Raw genomic sequence first — 23,082 nt, forward strand, 5'->3', positions numbered from 1 at the left:
AGTTCCCACACACTTTTACCTCCCATAATCTCCCAATCTGCCTTGCCTGTTAGGACAAAATAATAAGTGTCTCCAGATAGGAAAAAGTGCTTTTGAAAACCTAATGTATATCTAAGTGGGGGATATAATGTATTTCACCAAGATCTAATTCATTATAAAATTAACCTTTGTGATTCTGTGTCCATTTTCCAGCCATCTACAATAGAGCATAGCAGGTGGAATGAAAGGACAAAGATAAATGCAATCCTTTGTTTCCTCTACTTCCATAACAGAGGGATTTATTTTGTGCATATTCTACCTGAGAAGAAGAAATCAGCCCTCTAGTAAGAACTTTAGGACTCTTTTGTTATAGGTGTCAAATCAGAAAGTTTGCTGGAGGGAAATGGAAAATTATTTAATATGGCCTGAAGATTCCAATTTCAACTTCACTCTTTGCAATGTGATCGGGGTGAGCCTGGACTCAGATAAAATCTGGATTGGGTATCATCATTCAATATCCTGGAAGCAGGTAGGAAATCAAACTTTTAATCAATTGTTCTAAAGATCTAAACTGTGCAATACACATTCCATATATTCAGGAATCATCTGCCTGAGAGGCAGAGGTTCATCAAAGTATCCAGACTACCAAGGCCATCTACCAAGAAGCTCTGCTTCTCTTTTATCCTGAAGTGTATGTTAATGCAGAGACACCTTTCCTCTTTATATGCCTCCTTCTCCTCCCTCCTCAAGCTGTAGCTAGAGGTCCAGAGCCAGACTGCCTGGAACTTCTTCTCTGACACACTGAGAAAGGAAAATGATCCTTCTGGTCCAACTCATTTCCCTTTTAGCAGCCTTCCAAGGTAATGGTTCTTCCATCCAGAGATGGAAGCTAAAGGGCTCTTATATGGTAGAAAGTAATGGACTGGAGCAAGATGGATAAAGTCTGCATATTAATATTTCCTTTCCAGATGTCCAAATGGAGCTGAGGCAGTTGGAATCTGGAGGGGATATAAAAAGAGCTGGAGAATCCCTCTGTCTCTCCTGCAAAGCTTCAGGTTTCACCTTCGGCAGCGATGAGCTGAGCTGGGTGAGACAGTCTCCAGGAAAGGACTGGAATGGGTTGGGAGGATAGAGGATGAATTAAATTGAAGGTGCGGGGCACCTGTCCATCTACAGTCAGAAGGAGGGAGCAATGGCAGAAAGAGAGCACACTACAAGGTCTGACAATGGCTGAAATAAGACCTGCGGTTGTAACTGTGACTTGCCTCCTTCTTCTGCTGCTTCCATGAGGCTAAAGCAGAGATTAAACAGCAGTGGTCCTAGATGCAATGAAGGAGGGATAAAGAGGTCCTTAAAAGGATAGAAACAGTTGTCTCAATAGTAATTTAATATATAGCAAATAAGAAAGGGTAATATGTTATGCTATGTCTCATGCTAGTGAAGACCATACTTAGCCAATGAAGCTAAATGGAGATGATAAAGAAGTCAATGTAAAAAATTATTCCCCTGCAATATGCCACAAACCTCAGAAAGAAGAGGTGAGGAGAGGAGAGGAGAAGAACTAACTGCCGATCCCTTTTTCTATGAGGAAAGCCAGGATGGATGAAAGATGCATCACTGGCTAAAACAATCTTGATCTTCTTTTGACTGATTGATCATTCTGAAAAAAAATCAAGGACAAAAAATTAACTTACTCTCATAGATGCAACGGATGGAAAGCAACGATAAGGAGGAAGATCACCCTTTATTGCAAGCATCGATCATCATGTTCCAGTTCATAGAAGAAAGAGGGATGAAGGAAAGGTGAGGGGTGTTGCCTGCGGAGTGGGAAATTCCAAGGCTCTGACTCGCTGGGGGGTTCCTTTGGCCTCAAGGGGGTCAAACCAGGTTTAATCCTTGCTAAGGAAAGGAGGAAGGATGACTCACAGTATTTTCAAAGGGGGGGGGGGAGCACTGGGAATTGCTCTTTGTTTCCATGTTAACAAGTGGTGCAATGTTGGAGGTTAGATGCATGCCTTCAACAGAGGATGCAACATCTGTGGTTTTCTGACCAGATACATTGCCACACTTCCCTTAGAAGGCCCACTATAGGGCCATTGCAAGTCTTCAGTGACTTTGGTTGGTTTTGCCTCTGTGAGCAATACTCCTTTTTTTCTTGCCTGAGAGGATGAATGGGAGTTTCATTTATGGAAATGGGAAGAGATTTTGGAGAAATAAAGGAATGGAGCAAAAGATAAAATAATGTTTTACTCCATGTCTCATCGGAATGATAACCAGAGTGATCCAATAACAGTTAATGACAGGAGATGCAGAAGCAACACTTAGAATGAATTATCCTATCAAAAAGAACACAGAACTAGTAAAGAGCCGATTGTGTCAAATGTTGCATCTTTGCAGGTCTGTTTACCTAGAGTAAAATGAGGAGGAGGGGTGAAGAGGGCAGAGTTGCCTCAATCTGCTTCAAATAATGTCTCATGGTTGGTGTTCTACAGAGAGGATCTGGCTGACCACCTGATAGGGATGGTTTGCAATGGATTAGCTAGATGGTGCTTCGCAATTCATTTACTCCATGATTTGATGTGACACCAGGGAAAAAAAATATGTATCCTCCCTGTACAGAAAATGCAATCAGTCATAGAGTAAGACTTCAAAAGGAATTTTCTATCCGGTAACAAAATGTCATGTTCATCGTTCCAATGGTTTGCATACAACGTAACGTTTCGCATGTCATGTTCCTGATCCGTGTCTATCTCCTGCGGGGTGGAGAATTCCAGCCCTGCCAGGCTGTTATCTTTCTGTTACTCTGAAGGAATGTGTGTTTGGGTTATGACATGTATTCAAGGTTACTTTCCCAGGCAGATGTGTGACGTTTGCCAATGCTGGGAGGGGGTGGTTTCGATGTTGGGAGGGGGGCGGGATTGGCTTGGAGGTGAGGGGTTTTAGTTTGTATTTGGCGCGCTTTTGCTTATTCTCAGCTTTCTTCCTATTTGCATACTATCCTTTCAATAAATCAGTTTTATTCACTAAACACTGGTGAGACTGACTTCGTTGGGAGAAGGCAATCATTATATAAAGCTGAGAATCATCAAAGAAATTTTCCCCGCTAGCCCCTAGCCAGGTTACCTGTGACGGGGAGCGCTAGCGATGTCTCTACTACGAGAAGCCAAGTGGATTGAAGAGGAGCCGGACACCACGATGGTGCGGGTGGCCCGGAGTGCCCGCGTGGAGAGGGCAGCCCGCCAGGAACAGCTGGGGCTACAACCCGGTGAGCAGTTGGTAAAGTCAGAAATGACGGGCACGCCAGGGGCCGAATATAGAAAGGGGGACGAGGACGAGGACTCCGCTGTAGGGGACACCCAAGAGGTTCAGAAACCAGGACCTCCGTTGTCACCTACAGTGGTAGTGGTAACTGGTGCGGCTGAAGAATCAGTCACCCCCACGTGAATGAAGGCTTTAGAGGAGAAGTTGGAGTCTTTGGCAGTGATGCTAAAAGAAAGCCGTGGGAAGTCGGGGTCAGCTGAGGGAAGACGAAGGGGCGCTAGGGAGCAGAACGCTAACCCGGAGTCACCACCCCCATCTCCACGGAGAAGAGGTTGGACTCGGTTCCGACAGTCAGCAACAGGGAGGAGGACCCTAGACGTGACTGGAAAAGCCGAATGGCTGGAGGCGGCAAGACCCCCCCCCTTTCTTGTGAAGTTTGACAGTGATCCTACAAAACTGTCTTTCTTCATTACTAATGCTAATAGCGACATGGAGGATTGGGAGCAGAGCTTCCGCTCCGAGAGGGGGAAAATCAATGCCATTGCAAATAGGCTGAAGGGGAGGGCGGCGGATTGGTACGTCCAGCTGTGTCAAGCAGAGGCCCCAGAGCTGGAAGACATCGAGGAGTTCCTGTGGGTGCTAAAACAACACTTTGAGGACCCTCTGGCACAAGAAAGGGTGAAACAGGCTCTGAAGAATCTGGCCCAAGGGTCGCTTTCAGTGGCAGACTACGCGTTAGAATTCAAAGCACTGGCCGGACAAGTTGAGGATTGGTCCCAGTCAAGCCTAGTAGAGATGTTTAAAGATGGGCTGGAAACTGAGGTCCTACGGTGGGCTCTGGGGCGTGATGACCCAAAGACTTTGTATGGGTGGATTCAACTAGCTGGCAGCGCTGAAAACGCCCTGGAAACCTTCGCACATTGTAAGGCGGTGAAGCAAAGCAAAACCATCAAAAGCGCTCGCGCTTCGATCTCTTCAGGATGACACAGCCAGCGTGCATGGGAAGAGGAGAGGGAGCGTCGTTTTGCTAAGGGGCAATGTCTGCGCTGTGGGAAGGAAGGGCACCGGGTGGCGGCATGCCCAAAAAGACGAGCTGAGGATCGCCCAGCTAAACCGGCTGGGAAATCGCTATACCTACCAAGGAAGATGAAAGCCGCCCTGGCCGACGAGGAACCTGAAGGCATCCCCTTTTTTGGAGAAGAGAGGGGACAGGAGACCGAGGAGCTGGCGGGAAACGCCAGCCACCTGCTTTGAAGGGCGCCGTGGGGCAGGTGGAAGAAGAAGAAGATGGGCACGACCATGTTTCAGTGAGTGGGGATTTCCCTACCCTGACCGTTAGAGTGAAGTTGGGGTCCAGCACCCAAACCATAGAACTGTGGGCCATGGTTGATTCGGGGTGTTCACGGTCCTTGATGCACCCCGACATGATTACTGCGTTGGGGTTACCCACGTTCCCTTTAAAGCGGCCGATCTTTACCCAGTTGGATGGGACCATGGCAGGGGGGAAACCAGTTACCCACACTACCGGTATGGTTGCCTTGCAAATGGGCAGCCATTGGGAAAAATTACCGTTTATTGTGGCACCGGTAGGGGGACCTTTGGTCATCTTGGGGATGCCCTGGTTTGTACGGCAAAATCCCTCCATAAACTGGGTGCATCGAACGGTGATGTTCGCAGATGGATTTTATAAAGCCCCTGCGGAAGACCAACTAGATGACAACGAGGTGGGACAGGCAGCAACCACTTCTCTGCAAGTCCTTGAGCCGCTGGAAGGGCTGCCGGAGCAATACCAGGACTTTGCCGATGTGTTTGGTGAAAAAGAGGTGGATCGGCTGCCGCCTCATCGCAAAACTGACTGTGCCATAGAATTTGTTCCTAATGTGAAATTGCCTAGTCCAAAAATTTATTCTATGACCCAGAAGGAGCTGGCAACACTACAAGAGTTCATTGACAAAAATCTAGCTAGGGGTTTCATTGAACCGGCCAGCTCTCCAGTAGGCACACCTGTACTGTTTCGACCAAAGAAGGATGGCACTTTGAGACTGTGTACAGATTTCTGTGGGCTCAATGCAGTATCAATATTAAATAAATATCCTTTGCCCCTGATAAAGGACATGCTAACACATCTGGCAAAGGGGAAAATATTCTCTAAGCTGGACTTGAGGGAGGCATATTTCCGTATTCGCATACGGGAGGGGGATGAATGGAAAACTGCGTTTAATTGTCCTTTGGGTGCTTTTCAATATAAAGTGCTGCCATTTGAATTGGCGGGGGCGCCAGGGGTTTTTATGCAACTTATCAATGAGGTCTTGCATGACCACCTATTTAAAGGGGTATTGGTGTATTTAGATGATGTTTTAATATATACTGAAATGATGGAGGAACATATATATCTAGTCAGACAAGTTCTGAGCAAACTGAGAAAGGCAGAATTGTATGCTAAACTGTCAAAATGTGCATTTCATAAGTCACAAATTGATTATCTGGGCTATCGGATTTCCGATAAGGGAATTGAAATGGATCCCACTAAAATTGAAGCCATTTTGGCATGGGAGCCGCCACGCACGCATAAGCAGCTCCAAAGTCTCCTTGGATTTGCGAATTTTTATCGGCCTTTCATCCAGGGGTTCGCGGAAATTGCGCTAACCCTCACTGAGTTGCTCAAAACTAAAGGTTTGGGGGACACACGGAGGGTGAAAAATCCAGGAGCACTCCTAAAATGGACACCCGCATGCCAGAGGGCTTTTCAGACCCTGTTTACATCCGAACCCATTCTGCAGCATCCTGATCCTGACAAACCATTTGTGGTACAGGTAGACGCTTCTGATTTCTCAATTGGAGCTCTGTTAATGCAAAGGGATAACCTCGGACAGTTAAAGCCATGTGCTTACCTCTCCCGTAAATTTTCAGAGACGGAAAGGAGATGGCACATTTGGGAGAAAGAGGCTTTTGCTGTTAAAGCTGCTTTGGAAAGCTGGCGTCACTTATTGGAGGGGGCTACCCACCCGTTCGAAGTTTGGACTGATCATAAAAACCTGGAGGCACTGACTGCCTCTCGCAAACTGAGCCCAAAACAAATTAGGTGGGCTGAATTCTTTAGTCGTTTTGACTTTAAACTGAAATTTATACCTGGAAAAACCAACTTCCTCGCTGATGCACTTTCGCGCCAGCCTCAGGATGCCAGTACGGTGCCAGATCTAGTGGGAACTCTCTGGACAGAGCCCCAAATGAGTCTGGCAGCTGTGACTCACAGCCAAACCCGAGCACAGCGCACAGATGCTTCAGTTTCATCTCACTTGCCTGTTCTCTCAGACTTGCAACAACAGTTTCTTTCTGAGCTGAAAACTGACACTTGGTTGCAAGCAAACCTCAACGAGGTTACTTTTAAACAAGATTTTGCATGGAAGCATGATCATGTCAATGTACCTGAGACGTTGCGCAAAACCATTCTGTCACGATCCCATGATGACAGAAGGGCTGGGCATTTTGGGTTCGGTAAGACCCTTCATCTGGTTAGACGCCAATTCTGGTGGCCAACACTACGGCACGACATCAAAGAATACGTCGATTCCTGCCCAGTATGTGCTGCTTCTAAACAAAAAGTGGGAAAGCCCCAGGGCTTGTTACAACCAGTGGCTCATCCTTCCCGCCCTTGGGAGGAGATCTCTATGGACTTCACTGTCGATTTACCTCCTAGCCAGAGGAAAACTGTCATTTGGGTGGTGAAAGATTTTTTCTCTAAACAAGCCCATTTCATCCCATGTACCTCCATCCCATCGGCACAACAGCTGGCCTGCCTCTTCATTGTACACGTGTACAACATTCACGGATGCCCCGCCCGCTTGGTGACGGTCAGAGGTACACAATTCACGTCCAGGTTTTGGCGGGAATTTATGAAATTACTGGGCACTAACCAAGCATTTTCAACTGCGTCGCATCCGGACACTGACGGAAATACGGAGGCAGTCAATTCTACCCTTGAACAATATCTGCGTGCTTTTGTCAATTATCAGCAAGATGATTGGGTCGACCTCCTACCATTTGCAGAAGTTGCCTACAACAATGCTGTTCATCAAAGCACTGGCCAGGTGCCATTCCATACCGTTTTTGGCCTTGACCTTGTCCCGATCCCAGAACAAAAGTGCATATTCAGATATATCCCTAGACCTGCTTAGACCTCCTGGAGAACCATCATTTCTTCTCAGCCACACTTCCCCTCCTGGAATGTCAGAATCTCCTTGGAGAATTAGGCAGATGCCCCTCTTCCTCACCTTCTGCAGCAGGGGCCAGTGGTGTCACCCTGAATCGCATTGCCTGTGTGTGGGGTGGTGGGGTGGGGTAGGGAAATAAAAGTAGTGTCATTAGATATTGTCTCATTTTGGAGGCATCCTTGTTTGTTCTGTTATTTCCATATTAGTTCACTGAGAAGGTCTCAAGAAAATTTCACATCTCAGGAGGCTCCAATCCTCACTGTGAAGCCATGTCAGAGTTGACAACAGATGCGCTCTGCTAAATAGAGAGCAACGGAACCCTTTGGGGAATAGAAAGAGACTTATGAGTATTTCCCAGTCCAGAGAGAGAGTGTATTTGCTGGCATTTTTATGGGTATATGGCATTGGTATTACTAATGCTACTGCTACTGCTATTATTATTATTATTGGTATTGGTATTATTATTAATACAAAATACTGGCTCAATCAAAGCAATATATTAAATTCATACAACTACCAACTTAAAAACCATTCAAATAGGCAAAGACCAACCCACGGGCTCCATCTATTCTGTTTCTCCCTGTGATTTCTCTCATTAAACTCTGACTTATAAATTGTTCCTCCTGGCTTGTTCTGAATTCAGTTCTTTGGGGTTTCTTCAGGAGGGCCTGGTTAAGGGAAAGAAGGTGGAAAGAATTTCCTGAGCTGAGGTTTTGCATCTCTGTCTTTTAATTACTGTAATGTAAACCTGTCTTTCTCCTATGTACTCACAGTAAAAAACAACAACAAAAAGAAAAAACCTTGCCTTCACTTTTTGTAGAATTGGAAAGTTATGATGAAAATCACCAGTGTCAGATGTGTGCAAGGAAAGCTATGAGATCAGTGATCCGAGGGGTTCTTTTATCAGAAGAAATATGTAAATTGAATCACAATTTCCCCTTTAAAGGAGCCCCATGCATTCCCTTTTCAGGCTATACCCACCAACCCAAAGGCTGCGCCCTTTCCTGAATCCTCTCCTGTCAATTCTCCTTCAGTCATTCAAGGGAATAAAAATGATCCAGTGGCTGAACTTGGTTTCCTTACTAGCAATCCTCAGAGGTAATTGTTTCCTCCCTATTCAGGTTATTTCCATGTGTTTGTGCAGTTTCCTGAATCCTCACCTGTCAATTCCCCTCCAATCATTAGAGTGAGCAAAAATGATCCTGTGGCTCAACTTGATGTCCTTCCTGGCAGTCCGCAGAGGTCATCGTTTCTATCATATTCAGGTCCTTTCCAGCTTAATTCTTGTATACAGGAGATTTCACCAAAACACCTTTCTTTGTAGGTGTCCAGTCAGAGGACCAGTTGGTGGAGTCTGGAGGGGACGTGAGGAGGCCTGGAGAGTCCCTCCGTCTCTCCTGTTAAGCCTCTGGATTCAACTTCAGCAGCTCTGGCATGGACTGGGTGAGACAGGCCCCTGGAAAAGGCCTGGAATGGGTTGCAGTGATTGGGAGATCCTCATCTCCAATTTATTATTTGGATAAAGTCAAGGGGCAGTTCACCATCTCCAGGGACGATTCCCGCAGCCAGGTCTATCTGCAAATGAACAGCCTGAAGCCAGAGGACTCGACAGTCTATTACTGTGCAGGAGACACAGTGAGAGGAACTGAGTCTGAAGCCTGGCAAAAACCTCCCATTGCTCAGAGCAGCTCTGCAAGTTGATTCAGTCACAGGAGGTTGAGTCTGTGTAATTAGAATGTGAAGAAGCAAATAAATCTCCACAGAATGAAGTGAGAGCCCACAGCTGATCTTGGAAGACGCGGTGGGTAATGCGGTGTAAGAAGGAGTCAAGATCTCTGTCTTCCTCCTTACTTTCTTCCCCAAATACTGCAATTCCCGCCGTACAGATTTCCCTCCTCAAGCAAGGATTAAGGTGAAAATGGAACAGGAAGCACCCAGCTGTTTTGACAAAAGATCCCTTTCAGACTTTGCCAGAGATCTTTCAAAGAAAAGGTCCCATTCAAGTCAACATTCTTCCTAGGCCGAAGAGATCTCCAGAAAAGATTCCTTCTCCAGAAATTTCACCTTCCGATCTAGCAGCGCCAAACAGGAAGAGATCCCAGCTCAGGCGGAAGCCAAACTGCCCTAAGCAAAGGGAACCCCGACCCAGCAGGGGCCCCACCACAGAGCACCCCCCCTCTGAACGCTGGGGAATTGCTCCTTCCCAGAATTCCTAGAGAGCACCCCCTTTCCATCCACTGGCTAAGTGCGTTTGCATGGACATTGCTATAGGGCAGAAATATTTTCACATAAGAACCGCAAAACTTGTCCATAAAAAGGGCTGGAAGGAAAGTCCTAAGTGTTTCCACCTCCAAGCAGCTTGGAAAATAAACTTTCAACCAGTTCACACAATGGCCTGAGCATTTTTTATTCCCAGCTCTGAATGAAGATGACAAGATTTCCTTCCAACCGTGGTTCGAATTTCGGAAGGGGAGATGAAGGAAATCTCAGGGCAGTGGAATAAACTGGGCCGTTTTTAAGAAGTTAAAATTTAAGCTTAGGTAGCAATATGGATTCCTTACCGACAATTGTTCCTTGAGATATTTTGCAGTTCAGTCCCCTTTGGTTCTCAATATCGCCACCCCTCCCCAGTTTAATTATTTTCTACATGTTGCTCTTTTCTCCTTCCTTCCACATTAATATACAGGAAGTCCTCACTTAACGACTGATTGCTTAATGACCGTTCAAAGCAATGTCGGCCTTGGAAAGGGTGCTTTATGGCCAGTAAAGCACTTCTGGCCATTGTGAAACGTTGCAGGAACGCCCCCCCCCCTCATGATCATGTGACCACATTTTTGGCTCTTGGCAACCAGGTCACATTTACATATCGTTGCTAGGGGGCTGTGATCACGTGATCGCCATCTGCAATCTTCTCTGCTTGGTTCCCCAGAAAGTCAATGGGGAAGCCGGCAGGGAAGGTTGCAAGCGATCTAATAAAGAAGGAACACCATATTGGCTTGATCTGCTTCTTCTCAGAGGTAATTCTTTCTTTGCTTGTCAGGATCTTTCCATCTTACTTCTTGTATGCAGGAGAGCTCAATGAAATACCTTTTTCTTTTTAGGTGTCCTGTCAGAGGCCCAGTTGGTGGAGTCTGAAGGGGATGTGAGAAGGTCTGGAGAGTCCCTCCGTCTCTCCTGCCAAGCCTCCGGGTTCACCTTCAGCAGCTATGGCATGAACTGGGTGAGACAGGCCCCTGGAAAAGGCCTGGAATGGGTTGCAGTGATTGGTAGTTTTGTAGTTCAACCTTAATTTAATGTCTCTTGAGACCTAGATCCACCCTTGGCTCTTTCTTTACAGCTGTTTCCGTCTCTATGCATATATTTCTCTGTCTCCCTCCCAATCTCTCTCTCTCTCTCTTTCTCTCTCTCTTTCTATTTATTTATATATATATATACACACACACACACACACATACATAAACACACACACACACACACAATTGTATACACATACCCACACACTCACACACAAAGACATATGCACAAACATATATATAGGTATTTGAAAGTTTAAATATGTTTAAAATCATATTCCCCTGCTAGCCGTAGCAATGTAGCCAGGTAATAAAATTAGGATGCTCTAAGACCCCAAATAGTTTGGTGGGGTGTGACACCGAGGAAGGGGGCCAAAGCCAGAAAATTGTTGGAGGTACTGGCCAATCCAGCATGCCTCATTAGCATGTGCATTAGCATGTAATTTGAGTTCATCTCAAGATGCAACTCTTCATGTTTCGGAGGAAGCTGATTGTTGCACTCCCACTTCCTCTTTCCTCTCTTCATCCTTCTTCAAGACTGGGAGCTATGCACATCGCTGTGTGCTGCTCCATCTCTCTGGGTGCCACGTGGTAGGCCTGGAATTCCCCTTTCTACAGGCAGGTCTTACAGCTATAGGGCTAAGGGTGAATTAATTTAGGAAAGACAAATGAAGAACAAAGATTTCATCCTTTCTGAATGGAAATGTAACTGGACCTTGAATAAAATGAGTAAGATATTGCTTTACTTTATTTGAACCTACTCTAAGCATGTAATTCTTTATGGTTGGGAGGGCTGAGTGTGTAAGATCAATAACCTGTGTTCCTCTGCCGTGCTCATTAAAACTATCTATCTAACTGTTAAATAATTCTTGGTGGGTGTTTGTCGATTGTACTTTCAACATTTGAAATAGCACAAAAACATTTACTTGCTTTATTTCCTCTACTGTCTGACTCTTAAAAGGACTTCCTCATGATCTCAAAATAGTTTCAGAGAAATCTCTAAAGTTAACAGAAAGAGTAATTATTTTATCCAAAGACATTTGTAAATTAAGGGACAATTCTCCTCTCCTCTCCTCTCCTCTCCTCTCCTCTCCTCTGCTCTGCTCTGCTCTGCTCTGTTCTCCTCAGTGGAATTTATTTTCAAGGAAAAGTGGAAGGTCAATGCACTGAGGGTCTCTTTTATCCTGCGGACTGTATATTCAGTGACAGCTTCTGCTTTAATTGAACTTTCTCTTACCTTTAAATGCTTCCTTGAAAGACTGTGGTTTTATGAGATCTTGCTTTCCTTTCTCACATGAAAACCTGTCCTTTTCTGTATGTACTGATAATAACAATAACAATAACAATTCTGGCTTGATTGCTCTGAGATATTTCCATCAATTCAAAATCATGTGTGAAAGGTGTTTGCAAAGCAATCGTTATGTGGAGGCCCTGAGGGGCTCTTTTCTCAGAAGCGATGTGAAATCAAAGCTTAATTTCCTCTTTAAAGGAGCCCCGTGGTTTCCATTCCAGGCTACACCCAGCAACACAAAGTTTGTTCACTCTCCTGAATCCCTTCCTGTCAATTTCCCTCCATTCATTCGAGGGAGGTGAAATGATTCTGCAGCTAAACTTGGTGTCCTTTTTGGCAGTCCTCAGAGGTAATTCTTCCCTCTATACAGAGTTTCTTTCCTTTTTAATTCTTTCATACAGGAGAGTTTTTTGAAACACCTTTATTTATTTTTTTAGGAGATAAAATAGAAATTATATTAAACATTTGCAATGAAAAGAGTGCTGGCCCTTTGTTCCTTGTTCTCCAGCAGGCTAAATTGCTCAGCCTCTCCATGACTTCTTGCCCAGAGAGTAGCAACCTCTTGGTGAAATATGGAAGGGGCTCACAAAATCTGCCTGAATTATAAGGGTTCCATCAAAGGAAATATGTAAAGTGAAAGCCATGGAAAAGGAATTTTCCAAGAAGAACTTTTATGGAGGGTTCATTCTAACTACATTATCTAGAAAGCCATGATTTGTGGTCCTCTCTATGAAGCAAAACTCTCTGCTCCATACAGATTAAGGATGAAATCCCTGCTTCCCTCACTGTTTCATCCTTCTCAGCTATATAGAATTTCTCAATAGCAGGGACCATAGGAATTATTCTGCTCTCAAGAAAAACACAAAACGCAGACAGACCACATTTTGACAGATGATCAACGCTGCCATCCTGTGTGCCTAGAGGGAACCTTGGATGAGGGAGGGACAGGGCAGCCTTGGCTCAGTGTGGGAAGAGGAGTCTCTTTTGGTGGCAGGTCTGCAGACAGGACCTGGATGGCCACCTAAGAAGGACGGTTTCTATGAGATGACCTAGAAGGTTTTTCCTAACTATTTCATTCTATAAATTTATGAGGTTTAAGAGAAAAGAGAAGACCCCCCACCTCCAGAAAACACAATCTCACAATAAGTAACCCATCAAAAGCAATTTCCTACAATATAGTGGAAGATCAGCTTTGGATTTCTCCCTAAACCTGCTTAGATCTCCTGGAGATCCTTTATTTCCCCTTTGCCGTAATTCCTGTTTTTGAAGGCAAGAATCTCCTGGGAAAATTAAGTAGTTGTCTCCCCTCCTCACATTGTACACCAGGGGGCAGTGTTGCCACACGGAATGGCTTTCTCTATGTGTGGGGTAGGAGTGGGGGAGAGGAATAAAGGAAGGGTCTACAGGCCTTGTCTCACTTCAGAGGCATCATTACATTTACTCTTATTTTCCTAAGAGTTCACTGAAAAGACCTCAAGAAAGTTTAATATCCCAAGAGACTACATTCCTCACCATGAAGCCACATCTGAGTTGAGAACTGATGTGCCTCGCTTAATATAGAACAAACTGAATTGTTTGGAAAATGCAATGTCATTTATTTGTGTTTTTCAGTCCATGGAATAAGTGTAGGAAAGGGAGTTTTATGAGTCTTAGTATGAATTAACTCTGGGCAGCTAATAACACATAAGAAGAACATAAAAATGGCAACCCAAAAAACCCCCAGTATTTGTAATCAGTACGGCTGCTGAGTTAAAAACCAAACTAAGAAGAAACATTCTAAAGGTTCTAATGAGTTACATTTCACCTTTGAGACTTGGATGTTTATGTAAAATTCAAATGTGTCTTACAAATTGGGCCTTATGGCTTGGTCTGCATTCACTTATTTTCGGTGTCTTCCAAAGAACGTGGTCAAGGGAACAACTGTGGAGCAACCATCCTGAACTGCGATGTGACATCCTTGCCATGTCCGGGCTCTAACGTCACTATTTAAGGAAATTTCAATGCCTGATTTCTTTCTGTCACCTTAAAACCCTTACTTGAAAAGAGGAGCTTCTGTCATAAGCTTTAAATATTCCAGTGTAAAGCTGCCCTTTCTTCTATGTCCCATGTGTAAAAGGTTTGTTGAACTAAATATATACCTCAAAGCCCCGAGGGGCTCTTTTATGCTGAAGAATATGTAAATCGGGCCACAATTTCCCCTTTAAAGGAGCCCCAGGGTGTCTCTTTTCAGGCTACACCCACCGACACAAAGTTTGTGCCCTTTCCTGAATCCTTTCCTGTCAAGTCCCCTCTATTCTTTAACGGGAGCAAAAATGATCCTGTGGCTGAATTTGGTTTCCTTACTGGCAGTCCTCAGAGGTAATTGGTTCCCTCCTATTCAGGTTCTTTCCATTTTAATTCTTGCATAAAGGAGAGCTCATTAAAACAACTTTTATTTAGGTGTCCTGTCAGAGGCCCAGTTGGTGGAGTCCGGAGGGGACATGAGGAGGCCTGGAGAGTCCCTCCGCCTCACCTGCCAAGCCTCCGGCTTCAGCTTCAGCATCTATGGCATGAGCTGGGTGAGACAGGCTCCAGGGGAAGGCCTGGAATGGGTGGCATACATAAACGATGGTTTAAGTGACGTTAAGTACTCGGACAAAGGGTTTGAACGTATAGATAATGATGGAGAAACCTACTCGGACAAAGTGAAGGGACGCTTCACCATCTCCAGGGACAACTCCAAAAGCCAACTCTATCTGCAGATGAACAGCCTGAAGCCGGAGGACTCGGCAGTCTATTACTGTGCGAGGGACACAGTGAGAGGAAGTGAGTCTGAAGCCTGGCAAAAACCTTCCCTTCCTCAGAGCCGCTCTGCAAGTCAGCTCAGCCCCAGAAGGATGGATTTTCCCAGGAGACTTGAGAGGGAGCTGAGAAAGCTGCCTGAGTGCGAAGAGAAACTAAGAAGAGATCTTGGCCTGGGCATTGTGGGAGATGTTTTCCATTTGGATGGGAGGAAAGCGGAAAATATCAGCCAAAAACAAAGAATAGTTAAAAGAAAAGAAAAGAAAAGAAAAACTCCTGAAAGATGTCAAAGGCAAATTGCTCACTAGTTCTGCTCTCAAAAAATCTCTAGAAATACAAAATTGGATTAATTGGAATTCTTAATTCTTTTACTGATTTTGCAGTTCAACCTTCATTTATTCTCTCTTGAGACCCAGATCCACCCTGTCGCTCTTTCTTTACATTTGTTTCTATGTCTGTGCATCTCTCTGTCTCTCAATCTCTCTCTCTCTGTATATATATACACATATATGTGGAAACACACACACATTGTATATATTTACCCACACACTCACAAACAGACTTATGCACAAACACATATAAAGGTATTTGAAATTTTAAATATGTTTAGAAATCATATTCCCCTGTTAGCAGTAGCAATGTAGCCAGGTAATAAAATTAGGATGCTCTAAGACCACAACTAGTTTGGTGTGGTGTGACACCGAGGAAGGGGGCCAAAGCCAGAAAATTGTTGGAGGTACTGGTCAATCCAGCATGCCTCATTAGCATGTGTATTAGCATGTAAATTGAGTCCATCCCATGATGCAACTCTTCATGTTTTGGAGGAAACTGATTTTTCCACTCCCAATTCCACTTTTCTCTCTTCATCCTTCTTTAAGACCGGGAGTTATGCGCACGGCTGTGTGCTGGTCCTTCTCTCTGGGTGCCATGTGATAGGCCTGGAATTCCCCTTTCTACATGCAGGTCTTAGCAGCAATAGGGCTAATGGTGAATTAAGTTGGGGAAGACAAAAAAGAACAAAGATTTCACCCTTTCTGAATGGAAATGTAACTGGAGCTTGAATGAAATGAGTAAGATATTCCTTTATTTTGAACCTACTCTATCTAAGCATGTAATTCTTTATAGTTGGGAGGGCTGAGTGTTTAAGATCAATAACCTGTGTTCCTCTGACATGCTTATTAAAGCTATCTATGATAATCTTATTTTTCTGTGCACAGCTCCTCGGCTGTGTAAGCTCTGCTCCAATTCAGTGGTCCTAGCTGTCCACTAATTGGCTTCAAAAATAAGGCATTAAAAACATCAGGCCAAGGGTAGTCTAAATGAGGTTGTGTTATAATACTTATAATAGCAAAGGCATGTAGATCAGGGGTTCTCAAGTCAATAAAGGGAAAGTTGTATACTAGGAAGTTTAGGAAAGGTGTCTCCCCACCTCCAACAAAAGAATGACCTTCGCAGCCCTAATTATTGAGAGCCCAGATTCTATCCCCATCTCCCTTACTGGACCTCTTTTGCTCTTCTAGAACTCAGTAACTTCTTCCCACCTCTCTTCCCCTCTTAGAATACAGACATCTCCTTGGGGAATTAAGCCCTCTGCCTCATCTTCAATGGTTTTACACTAGGGGGCACTGTGGGTCTGAATAATCCCTCTGAATATGGAGCAAGTAGAAAGGGTGTACTCAGAGGAGATGACAGTTCTGAGCCTTGTTCCTAGATGGGAACAAAGAAAAAGAAGAACAAGGGGCTTCAATCACAGTTGCCAAGGACCTGGGTGAAAAGCCAGTTGTTCAGGGACCTTTCAAACACCAGTAGGATGGGGGGCATTTGCAAAGACGCTATTTAGTTTGAGTTTAGGCACGCTTTTCTCATTCTCAGCTTTTTACCTGTTTGCACTCTTTTCTAAATAAACCAAGAACCTGAATTGAGATTCTGAGTCTGAGAGTGTTATTTGGATTAAGGCAATCATCACATGTGGACATTCAACCATTCTGGCATGCGTATGAGTCTGGATTGCTTGGTCTGCATCACATAAACACGGGTTTCATCCACAGACCACAGTTAACGAAAAACCACTCAAGCACATGGACACAACATACACAGCACACAAACACACAGAGTTTTTTTTAAATAATCTACGCCATCCCCTCCTGTCTCTAATGCAACTGTTAAATAATTCTGGGTGGGTGTTTGTCGATTGAACTTTCAACATTTGAAATAACACAAAAACATTTACTTGCTTTATTTCCTCTATTGTCTGACTCTTATAAGGACTTCCTCATGATCTCAAAATAGTTTCAGAGAAATCTCTAAAGTTAACAGTAACAATAATTCTTTTATCAAAAGACATTTGCTAATTAAGGGAAAATTCTCCTCTCCTCTCCTCTCCTCTACTCTCCTCTCCTCTCCTCTCCTCTCCTCTCTGTAATATACCTTCAAGGAAAAGTGGAAGGTCAATGCACTGAGTGCCTTTTATCCTGAGGGCTGTATATTCAGTGACAGCTTCTGCTTTAATTGAAGGATAGGAAATGGCCAAAAGGGGTCTGGTGAATGTAGAGATGGAGTTTATGTAAAAAAGTGGGATACAGTTTGAAGAAATAAATAAAAATAAAGAGGATAAAATTATGTTTTCCTCTAAGTCTCATATTTAGCAAAATCTTTTGCAAATGGATGGTAGAAGAAGGACAAGACATGCTAAGAATTATCCTCCTCTCAGAGAGAATACAGAACTGGTACAGAGCAGATTTTGACCAATGATAAGCCCTGCCTGGAGTAAAACGAGGCCGAGGGAAGAACGAGGGGGACCTGCTTCAATCTGGCCAGAACAGACCCTTTTGGTTGGAGGTCTGCAGAGAGGGTCTGGCTCCCCACCACTTAGGGATGGGTTGTACTAGACGACCGAGATGGTCCTTCCCAACTCGTTTTTACACGGTTTCATGATATTTAGGAGATACAATAAGAATACACAACCTCAGGAATATACAGTATCTCATAGAAAAACCCATCGAAAGGAATTTCCTGTCATATAATAAAAGTGCGTTTTTTGATTAATCCCTAGAGCAGCATAACTTTCCTGGAGCTCTTTCATTTCTTTTGAGCCCTAATTACCATTTCTTAATGCAAGAATCTCTTGGGAAAGTTAAGTAGATGCCTCCCCTCCTCAGGTTTTCCACCAGGGGGCAGTGTTGCCACATGGAATCGCTTTGCATATGTTTGGGGTGGGGGTGTGGGTGGGGGAGGGGAATCAAGGAAGGGTCTACAGGCCTTGTCTCACTTCGGAGGCATCATTACTTTTACGCTCATTTTCCTGAGAGACCACTGAAGGCAATTCAGAGAAATTTAACATCCCAAGATATTACATTCCTCACCATGAAGCCACATCTGAGTTGAGACCAGATGTGCTTTGCTAAATATAGAACAAACTGAATTGTTTGGAAAATAAAAAAGTCATTTATTTCTGTTTCTCAGTCCATGGAATAAGTGTAGGAGACCGAGTTTTATGAGTCTTAGTATGAATTAACTCTGGGCAGCTAATAACAAATAACACCATAAAAATTGCCAACCAAAAAACCCCAATATTTATAATCAGTATGGCTGCTGAGTTAAAAACCAAACCATTAGGAAACATTATACAGGCTTCCATTGATTTATATTCCAACTTTGAGGCTTGGATATGTATGTAAAATGGATCTGTGGCCTATTAATTGGGCCATATGGCTTGGTCTGCATTGACTTAATTTTGGTTTCTTCCAAAGAACGTGGTCAAGGGGACAACTGTGGAGCAACCATTTTGGACTCCCATGTGCCATCCTCTTTATTTCCGGACTGTAACGTGGCTACTTGAGGAAATTTCAATGCCCAATTTCTTTCTGTCGCCTTAAAACCCTTACATTAAGTGAGGAGCATCTGTCAGAAGCTTTAATCATTCCAGTGTAAAGCTGCCCTTTCTTCTATGGCCCATGTGTGAAAGGTCTGTTGAACTAAATCTATACCTCAAAGCCCCGAGGGGCTCTTTTATGCTGAGCAATATGCAAATCAGGCCACAATTTCCCTTTTAAAGGAGCCCCAGGGTGTCTCTTTTCAGGCTACAGCCACCAACACAAAGTTTGTGCCCTCTCCTGAATCCTTTCCTGTCAAGTCCCCTCTATTCTTTAACGGGAGCAAAAATGATCCTGTGGCTGAATTTGGTTTCCTTCCTAGCAGTCCTCAGAGGTAATTGGTTCCCTCCTATTCAGGTTCTTTCCATTTTAATTCTTGCATAAAAGAGAGCTCATTAAAACAACTTTTATTTTAGGTGTCCTGTCAGAGGCCCAGCTGGTGGAGTCCGGAGGGGACGTGAGAAGGCCTGGAGAGTCCCTCCGCCTCACCTGCCAAGCCTCTGGGTTCAACATCAGCAGCTCTACTATGTACTTTGTGAGACAGGCTCCAAGGAAAGGCCTGGAATGGGTGTCCAGCATAAGCTATGGTTCCAGTTATATTTACTACTCGGACAAAGTCAAGGGACGCTTCACCATCTCCAGGGACAACTCCAAAAGCCAAGTCTACCTGCAAATGAACAGCCTGAAGCTGGAGGACTCGGCAGTCTATTACTGTGCAAGACACACAGTGGGAGGAAGTGAGTCTGAAGCCTGGCAAAAACCTTCCCTTCCTCAGAGCCGCTCTGCAAGTCAGCTCAGCCCCAGAAGGCTGGATTTTCCCAGGGGACTTGAGAGGGACCTGGGAAAGCTGCCTGAGTGCCAAGAGGGAGGAAGAGCTGATCTTGGCCTGGGCATTCTGGGATCTGTTTTCCATTTTGATAGGAAGAAAATCGCAAATCTCAGTACCCTCCTGAAAGACAGCAAAGGGAAATTGTTCTCATGTTCTACTCTCAAAAAGTATCAGGAAATACAGAATTGATTCATTACCTGGAACTCTTAATTATTTTATTGGTTTTGAGAGTATCCTCATTTCCTCTTTCTTGAGACGTAGATCTGCCCCGTTCCCTCTTTGGGTGCATTTGTTTCTATGTCTATATATCCTCTGTCCCTCTATCCATCGATGTACTGCACATCTGTACACACAAAAAGACACACACACATGAACGCATGCACACAGATTTAGGCATTTGAAAGTTTAAATACATTTAAAATCATTTTCCTCTGCTAGCAGTCAAAATGTAGTAATAAAATAAGGGTGCTGCAAGGCCTGCAAGAGTTTGGTGTGGTGTGACACCAAGGAAGGGGGCAGAAGTTAGAAAATAAGGCCAAAATCAGTATCCTCCATGTACAGAAAATGCAATCATTCCTAGAATAAGACTTCAAAAGGAATTTTCTATCCTGTAAGAAAAGAGCATATTTAGATCTTTCCCTAGACCTGCTTAGACCTCCTGGAGCACCTTCATTGGTTCTCAGCCTCACTTCCCCTCCTGGAATGTCAGAATCTCCTTGGACAATCAGGCAGATGCCGCCCCTCCTCACCCTCCCCAGCAGGGGGCAGTGGTGTCACCCTGAGTCCCATTGCCCGTGTGTGGGGAGGGGGTGGGGTGTAGGGAAGTAACAGAAGTGGCATTAGATATTTTCTCATTTTGGAGCCATACTTCTTTCTTTCTGTTATTTCCATATGGGTTCACTGAAAAGGTCTCAAGAGAATGTCCCATCTCAGGAGGCAGCAGTCCTCACCATGAAGCTATGTCTGAGTCGACAACAGAAGTGCTTTGCTAAATATAGAGCCACTGAATCCTTTGGGGAATACGAAGTGATTGAGTAGAATTTCTCAGCTCACAGAGAGACTGTACTTGCTGGCATTTTTATTAGTATATGGCATTTGGTATTACTATTACTATTACTATTGCTATTATATTATTATTATTATTATTATTATTATTATTATTATTATTATTTCAATTTGTATGGCTGCTCATTTTTCCAAATTTACTCTGGGGAACTAGCAACTGATAAAAACACAACTCAAAATATCAACCCAAAACAAAGGTAAAGGTAAAGGTTTCCCTTGACATTAAGTCCAGTTGTGTCCGACTCTAGGGGGCGGTGCGCATCTCCGTTTCAAAGCCGAAGAGCTGGCGTTTGTCTGTAGACACTTCCATGGTCATGTGGCTGGCATGACTAAATGGAATGCCGTTACCTGCCCACCGAAGCGGTACCTCTTAACCAACTCACACTGGCTTCTTTTCAAACTGCAAGGTTGGCAAGAGCTGGACTAGCAATGGGAGCTCATCCTGTCATGCGGATTCGAACCGCCAACCTTCTGATCAGCAAGCTCAGCAGCTCAGCGGTTTAACCGCATCCCCACAAAGCAATATTTTAAATTCATACAACTGCCAACTTAAGAACCCATCTAATAGGCCAAGTACACCCCACAGGCTCGACCTATTCCATTTCTCCCTGTGATTTCGCTCATTAAACTCGGACTTATAAATTGTTCCTCCTGGATTGGTCTGCATTCAGTTCTTCTGGGATTCTTCAAAACGGCATGTTTTAAAGGAGGGAAGGTGGAAAAATATTTCCCGAACTGAGATGTGCCATTCTTTGCATGTTCTATCTTCAACATGTCTCTTTCAAACATTCTTAGTGCAAGTTCACTCTCTGTTACCTTGACTTACTTTTGAGAAGTGCTGAAATTTTGCATGCCTCTGTCTTAATTACTCTAATGTAAACCTGCCTTTCCCCTATGTACTCACAGGAAAAATAAAAACAAAATATTCCCTTCGCTTTTCATAGGACTGGAAAGTTATTTCAAAAATCACCAGTGTCAGATGTGTGCAAGGAAATCTATGAGAACAATGCCCTGAGGGGCCCTTTTATCAGAAGTAATATGTAAATCGAGGCACAATTTCCTCCTTTAAAGGAGCCCCATGGTTTCCCTTGACAGGCGACACCCACCAACACAGAGTTTGTGCCCTTTCCTTTATCCTCTCCTGTCAATTCCATCCATTCCTTCAAGGGAGCAAAAATGATCCTCTGGGTAAACTTGGTGTCCTTCCTAGCAGTCCTCAGAGGTAATAGTTTCCTCCCTCTTCAGGACCTTTCCATTTTACTTTTTTTATGCAGGAGAGCTCATTGATTTTTTTTTTTTTAATAGGAGTTCAGTCAGAGTCCAGTTGGTGGAGTCTGGAGGAGACGTGAGAAGGCCCGGAGAGTCCCTTCGCCTCTCCTGCCAAGCCTCCGGATTCGACTTCAGCAGCTATGAGATGAGCTGGGTGAGACAGGCCCCTGGAAAAGGGCTGGAATGGGTGGCAGGGATAGACACTGGTTCCAGTACTTACTACTCAGACAAAGTCAAGGGACGCTTCACCATCTCCAGGGACAACTCCAAAACCCAAGTCTATCTGCAAATGAACAGCCTGAAACTGGAGGACTCGGCAGTCTATTACTGTGCTGGAGACACAGTGAGAGGAAGTGAGTCTGAAGCCTGGCAAGAACCTTCCCTTCCTCAGAGCCGCTCTCCAAGTTCATTCAATCACAGAAGGTTGGATGTCCGTATTCAGACTGAGAAGCAGCAGATTCCTGTCCATCATAGCAAGTGGGAATACAGACCTGATTTGGAATTATCACTGTGGAACCTGGTTAGCAGTTTCGTAGGGGAGACCAAGGGAAATTCAGACAGTAGAATAAACTGACAGTTTTTAAAAAGTTTATATTTAATTTGAGGAAGAAAGGTGATTACCTGCAATTCTTCCTTGTCCAATTTAGCAGTTCAGTCCCCTTTGGTTTTCAGTGTCGCCAACTCTCCCCAGATTAATTCTTTACTACATGTTGCTCTTTTCTCATTCTTTCCACATGAATGTATATTCAATTCCCTTAAACCAGAGGCTCTCTCCCCTCAGCTGCCAATTCTGTCTGCCCAGAGTAAAGCTAGGAAGAAGGGAGAACAAGGCAGCATTGCCTCAACCTTTCCAGAAGAGCCTGTTTTGGTTGGAGGTGTGCAGAAAGGATCTGGCTGTTAGGGATGGTTGGTACTCGCTGACACAGATGTGATTCCTAAAATATTCTTCCGTGATTTCATTGGGTTTAGGAATAAAAATAAGAATTCACCCACCCCAGAGAATACAATCTGTCATAGAGGAACACTTGAAAAGGTATTTCTAGTCAGGTAACAGAACAGCAGCTTTGGATGTCTTACTAGACCTGCTTAGATTTCCTGAAGAACCTTAATTAATCAATCAATTAATTAATTAACCTTAATAAAAGGGAGCCAGTTTGATCTAGTGGTGAAGGCTCCAGGCTAGAAACCAAGAGACGGAGAGTTCTAGTCCCACGTTAGGCATGAAAGCCGG

General features: G+C 44.2%; 1 protein-coding gene across 1 annotated transcript; it reads left to right on the forward strand.

Moving 5' to 3' along the window:
• The first annotated feature begins 3,123 nt into the window (after positions 1-3,123).
• On the forward strand, positions 3,124-22,425 carry LOC134497161 (uncharacterized). The gene is made up of 4 exons (XM_063302845.1): positions 3,124-3,255; positions 19,113-19,421; positions 21,678-21,697; positions 21,888-22,425. The coding sequence occupies exons 1-4, from the start codon at positions 3,124-3,126 to the stop codon at positions 22,423-22,425; spliced, it is 999 nt and encodes a 332-aa protein (XP_063158915.1).
• Positions 22,426-23,082: the final 657 nt, after the last annotated feature.

Source organism: Candoia aspera, chromosome 4, assembly GCF_035149785.1.
Source record: "Candoia aspera isolate rCanAsp1 chromosome 4, rCanAsp1.hap2, whole genome shotgun sequence".
Taxonomy (NCBI): Eukaryota; Metazoa; Chordata; class Lepidosauria; order Squamata; family Boidae; genus Candoia; species Candoia aspera.